Source organism: Gossypium hirsutum, chromosome D07 (genome assembly GCF_007990345.1).
Source record: "Gossypium hirsutum isolate 1008001.06 chromosome D07, Gossypium_hirsutum_v2.1, whole genome shotgun sequence".
NCBI classification, from domain to species: Eukaryota; Viridiplantae; Streptophyta; class Magnoliopsida; order Malvales; family Malvaceae; genus Gossypium; species Gossypium hirsutum.
The window spans coordinates 51,377,516-51,383,413 of record NC_053443.1 but is presented as its reverse complement, the minus strand read 5'-3'; the positions used below and the strand labels follow the sequence as shown (position 1 = coordinate 51,383,413).

The 5,898-nt window shown below is 31.8% G+C and overlaps 1 protein-coding gene across 1 annotated transcript; it reads left to right on the top strand.

Moving 5' to 3' along the window:
* The first annotated feature begins 2,647 nt into the window (after positions 1–2,647).
* LOC107955040 (rho GDP-dissociation inhibitor 1) lies at positions 2,648–4,444 on the top strand. The gene is made up of 5 exons (XM_016890747.2): positions 2,648–3,225; positions 3,327–3,393; positions 3,609–3,827; positions 3,912–4,036; positions 4,112–4,444. Exons 1-5 carry the CDS (start codon positions 3,028–3,030, stop codon positions 4,190–4,192), a joined length of 690 nt encoding a protein of 229 aa, XP_016746236.1. The 5' UTR covers positions 2,648–3,027; the 3' UTR covers positions 4,193–4,444.
* Positions 4,445–5,898: the final 1,454 nt, after the last annotated feature.

Below are 5,898 nucleotides of genomic sequence, written 5' to 3'. Positions count from 1 at the left end.
TGAAAGAAAAACTATTTTCTTAGTTCTACTAGAAGAGCGAGGCGGCACACCCTAGTTAAATATACTAGGGTTGTCGTCTCTCATATATATTATGAGGGGTTTGGGGTCTCTCTTATACTAAGTCCAATTATATGTGCTTCCTAAACTTTTAACCAACACTTTATAATTTAATCCAACTCTGTACATGTTTTTCTATTTCTCAAAATAAATATTATTTATTAAATTAATTAATTTGTCAATTAAATAATTTTCTCAATTTCATGGCAACTTTACCATAAAAAAATCTATGAGGCAATATATTTAATTTTCATATTCAACAAATTCAAATGACCAATTAATTTAATTCCATTTTTCAAACTTCAATTATTTGATTAAATAATAATTCAAAAACTTAAATTAATTATCATGTCATTTTCATACTTAGTGAGATACCATATTCATTTCCGAATGTAACCCATTTCTTTAACTTTATCATTTCTATCCATTTCTTATCATTTCTATCTATAAGCAATTCATTTTTTGTTTCAACAAGCTACCAGAGAGATCGATTGGACATATGTAATTAAGGCTCAAATGATTTATAATTAAGTTCTAATTTTTTTGCCTATTAATTATAAATTCATTTAGTCGCGAAAATATATTTAATTTTCATATTCAACGAATTCAAATGACCAATTAATTTAATTCCATTTTTCAAACTTTAATTGTTTGATTAAATAATAATTCAAAAACTTAAATTAATTATCAGGTCATTTTCATACTTAATGAGATACCATATTCATTTCCGAACGTAACCCATTTTTTTAACTTTATCATTTCTATCCATTTCTTTTCATTTAATTCAATAAGCAAGTCATTTTTTGTTTCAACTAGCTACTAGAGAGATCGATTGCACATATGTAATTAGGGCTCAAATTATTATAATTAAGTTCTAGTTTTTTCCTATTAATTATAAATTCATTTAGTCACGAAGTCATTCCACTATAGTATCGTAATTAAGCTCTCCCAATTACATACCATTGCAAAAGCTACTCGATCAGTGCTCGTCCAATGACCTTGTCATAAGTGTCTCTTTGGGATAAATCTGTTTTCCCAATATGATCCTATTTTATCTTATGGTAACCATTAAATCTTTCTTCTTGAAAAGTCAACCACTATCAAAATAATAATTAAGTCATTTATCACAAAGACATACGACCTGTGACCATGTTTACTTTTCATCTATCATGTATTGCCAATAAGAGAATATCATTTACTAATTTCTAGGGTTATGAATCTCACTATCGTAAATAATGCTACATATTGTAGAAGTTGTATACCCAAAGCACCAGCTTTCGGTTCCTTATCTATTGAACTCAGACTTTTACTTACATCAAAGTATACAAATGAATATACTACACTTAGGGCACCAAATCCAACAACTTGTCTGAATAACTTTAAAGAACTTTCGTCTTTTGTCTAGTGCCAAAGGGGTGAGCAATGACATTGTTGCTTGATGATGATGCCGAACGGCTTGCAAGATTAACTTGAATAGGCTTGGTGATGATGATTTTCTTTGAGGCCATCACAACTTTGAACTTTGATTTTTGAGAGAAGAGATGAAAGATAGAGATCGTCCCACCAGGTGTGCCAGAAAGTTGACTTGAAAGTTCGGAGTCAAATTTATTTATAACTTTAATAGAAAAGTTACAATATTTAGAAATTTATTAAATACAAAGAAAAATATCCTTCAATACCTGAAAGTCATGGACTTAATCTTGGATGGATGTAGATTGCTTCAAGGGTCGTGTTGGCTTGCTCTTGAAACAGGTTTGGACCTCCTTTCTTAGTTGATTTGGATTGAAATGTGGTTTTCTTTAGGAACAACTTTTGTCTTCTTCTCCACTGTTGAATTAGATCGAAAGGCAATTTTTCTTCAGAATTGATGCGGTGTTCTTCAGAATTTCTTTAAGTTCTTTGACTTCTTTAGAGAATTCTGGAGACATTTCCTAAGCTTCTTGAACTTCTGAACTTCTCCGGAATGGCTTGGGGTGACCCCTTTTTATAGTGTCAACTACATAAATAAAAGAGAGTTCTTCTAGAATTTAACTGTTCCATTTGATTATTCTACAAGAATTTAAACTATTTTAATTACTATTTATCTCTTATTAATTTAATTAATTAATGATAAAATAATCCTGTGATACTATCACTTAATTATTTTATTTTTAATTAGTAATAATATAAAATCTTGATATTTATTTCATAATTAATTAAAATTAATTAGAAAAAAATAAGTATGAGTCACTTTTACGACCCATAAAAATTTTAACTTGACACTTACGCTTGATGAGTTGTCCAAAAACTTTGTTTGTGTACAACGATTTTATTTTTTTTAACGTGGAAGTGCATGAAACGAATATAATGTAATTTTTTAAATATATATTCAAAAACAAATTCATATTAAACACCCAAAAGAAGAAAAAATATACGCTCCAATCCAATGGTAATAACTACTCTTACAGATGTTGGTAAGAATCGATTAACCCATTAATTTATCGCAGAACAGAAAAGTAAAAGAGAATGATATAATACAATGTCTTGAGATTCGGATCACCACATGCCCATTTCTTATAAGTTTTAGCCTTTCAAGATTGAAGACCAAATCCAAATAAACAAAACTAACTCCCTACTCTCTTTGCGGCTTTCCCTCTCCTCCATTTTGAGTTTTTCAAACTTTCTCAGCTACCAGACAAAGGACCAATATCCCCTTCTTTCTCCTTTTCTTTTTTGTCTTTCCTTTCTCTCTCTCTCTCTCTCTCTCTCTTCTGTCTTTTTGCTTTAGCCTAAGACAATCCTCACCTTTCTTCACCATTCCCACTCTCATTCATTGCCCACCATTTCCTTTTCCCCTTTTGCCTGTTGGGTCTTAGGTTAGAACAACAAAGGTCGAAACTGAATTTGGGTTTGTTGCTCCCCCATTCCCCACTGTTGATGAGTTGATTGCTTTGCCGTTTGGGAGCTTTCCACCAAGTGTCGGTAATATCAATGGGGTTAGTTGATGACAACCAGAACAAGGAGAAGGAGGCAAGCGAGGATGAAGGAGGAGCTGCCAGGGGTGGTGGCAGACAAATGAGTGATGATTCCTCTTTCTATACCACTGATCAGGAGGAGGATAACGATGATGAGAGCGCACTTCATTTGGGTCCCCAGTGTAGTCTCAAGGAACAGCTTGAAAAAGATAAGGTTTAAACTTTTCATCCTCTTTCTTTCACTTGGATTTACTCAAACTCTCATGCATGTATAGTTGGAATTTGTCTTTTTATCATCATTTGCTTGAGTTGTAGGATGATGAGAGCTTAAGGAAGTGGAAAGAACAGCTTCTCGGAAGTGTGGATATTAACAACATTGGAGGTACCGCTTTCATTTCTTTTTTTCTTTTTTTAAATCCCTTTGTAACATAGGTTTCTGTATAATTCAATTGTATGGCATGTTTCAGTACTATTGCTCTGGCTCTAGGTCAATTAGAACAAACAAATCTTTCATGCAAGTCTTAAAGAATCTGCAGAATTTGACATGAATCAAAATAGATAGAATTTTGGATGCGGTTTTCACCCTTGTATTTGCAGAAACACTTGATCCTGAAGTAAAGTTCCTTAGCGTGGCCATCGTGTCGCCGGAAAGGCCAGACATGGTTCTTTCGATCCCTGAAGATGGCAAGCCCCAGGGCTTATGGTTTACACTGAAAGAAGGTAGCCATTATCGGTTGAAATTCTCCTTCCAAGTTAGCAACAACATTGTATCTGGTCTCAGGTACACAAATACTGTTTGGAAATCAGGTCTCAGGGGTAAGCCTCTTATTACATGTCCTAATTCTTGAAAAACAAATTTGAAGGTACAAAAAACACTTCAAAATGAATCTTGTCTTTCAGTTTTCAGCACAAAAGATATGATTGGAACCTTTAGTCCTCAACAAGAGCCTTATACACATGAAATGCCAGAAGAGACTGCCCCTTCTGGTTTTATGGCTAGAGGATCATATACTGCAAAGTCAAAGGTTTGTTCAACTAAGTTTTACATATGTATCTATATATCAAGTGTGATTTCTACTTACGAAATTGCTTTTTATCAGTTCCTTGATGATGATAACAAGTGCCACTTGGAGATCAACTATACATTTGACATCCGTAAAGACTGGGCTTCAGCTGACTAAGGAAACAACCTGATGATGAGGTGGATGGATGGATGTTCGGATGGCGTTATATTTTCAGCTATTAATTACATATATATCTCTCTTTCAGCCCAGTTTTGTTTTAACTGCTAGTTTCCCCAGTTGCCTTAACCATCTCGTTTATTGTTGTTTGAGATGTTTTGATAATGAAATGTCTAGAAAATTGTTCTTGTTCAATTTCTCGATGTGCATATATCAACACCTTGAGCTGAGTCTATGAATTTTTTCTTTTTATCTTCGAAGTGTTCTAATTTCAGAGACTGCTTCTGATTTTCTAAATCATGCAGTAATTAGTTCGACACTAACCAATGCCCTTTTTTTTACACGAACATGCATCAGAATTTAGAAGGGTTTAAATAAAAATATTAGGCTCGAAAAATAAGTTTAGATAAAAAGGTATAGTTTAAAAAATAATTTTCAGACTCAGGCTTGAACATTCAAAGCTTGAGTTCGGTCCATTTCTAAGTTTCTAGTATAATACATTATGTTATTTTTTTATGTAGGGTAAATTACACTATAGGTCGCCTAAATATGGGTCATTTTCTTTTTCGGTCACACAATTATGGATTTGTTTTTTTTTTTGTCGCTCAACTATGAATTTTTTTTTAAATTGGTCATCCAACTAATTGAAATTGTTTTTTTTTTGCCCATTTCCATTAATTACAATAACGGAGGGTGAAGTGGGGTTGAAAAATTGGTACAATAAAAAATTTAGTCCTTAACTTTTACATATTATATCAATTTATTCATAATTTAAAATTTTTAATTCTCAAAATTTACAAATAGAATTTGTTCCTAATTCTAAAAAAATTAAAGAAATATATAAAATACATAAATATTTTCAAAAAATATAGTAATAAATTTAAATTTTATATTAATATTTATATTAATATTAAATGAAATTTAAAAAAAAAAACCCGCCCCATCGTCCTCCCCCACTCCTCCCCCACTCCCGTCCTTCTCCCTCTCTCTCTGTTGTTGTTGATTTAGTGATTCATGGTGTTTTTAAAATTTCATAAGCATGGCTATTGTTGGCTTAGGTTTAGTTTAGCACAGCTTTTCAAAAGTGTTTTTTGTCCCAAGAGTGCTTATTAGAATCAATGCTAAACTGACCCTTAGCCTAATTCACCAGTTCATTGATGATAATAAAGAAAGAAAGCATATACCATTCTTTATTTTCTACTAAAGCAACAACATAGAGAGAGGGGGGTGAGAAGGGGTTTTTTAAAATTTTATTTAATATTAATATAAATTCTGAATTTGTTAATATATTTTTTGAAAATATTTATGTGTTTTTATATTTTTTTTATTTTTTAAATTAAGATCAAATTGATATCATTTGTAAATTTTGAGGGTTAATTTTTTAAAATTATGAGTAAATCGATAGAATATGTAAAAGTTAAGAGCTAAATTTCTTATTATAAGAATTTTTCAACTGTCATGCCACCCTCCTGTTAGAGCAATTAATGGAAATGGACAAAAAAAACAACATCGATTAGTTGGGTGATCAATTTAGAAAAACATAGTTAGGGGACCAAAAAATAAAATGGCCTATAGTTGGGTGACCTATGGTGTAGTTTACCCTTTTTGCATTGATAAAAAGGGATGCTTGTGGGTCAACTCTAGCTTGTAGTTATCGAAAAAAAAAACCTAGGGACATCGGTTCACTCTAAAAAAGAATATACACT

What these genes read in the sequence shown, in the direction of transcription:
- LOC107955040 (XM_016890747.2), top strand. Translation starts at nt 3,028, where the DNA reads ATGGGGTTAGTTGATGACAACCAGAACAAGGAGAAGGAGGCAAGCGAG. An exon ending in AACAGCTTGAAAAAGATAAG is followed by an intron (nt 3,226 to 3,326) that starts GTTTAAACTTTT and finishes CTTGAGTTGTAG; the next exon opens with GATGATGAGAGCTTAAGGAA. An exon ending in GGATATTAACAACATTGGAG is followed by an intron (nt 3,394 to 3,608) that starts GTACCGCTTTCA and finishes TTGTATTTGCAG; the next exon opens with AAACACTTGATCCTGAAGTA.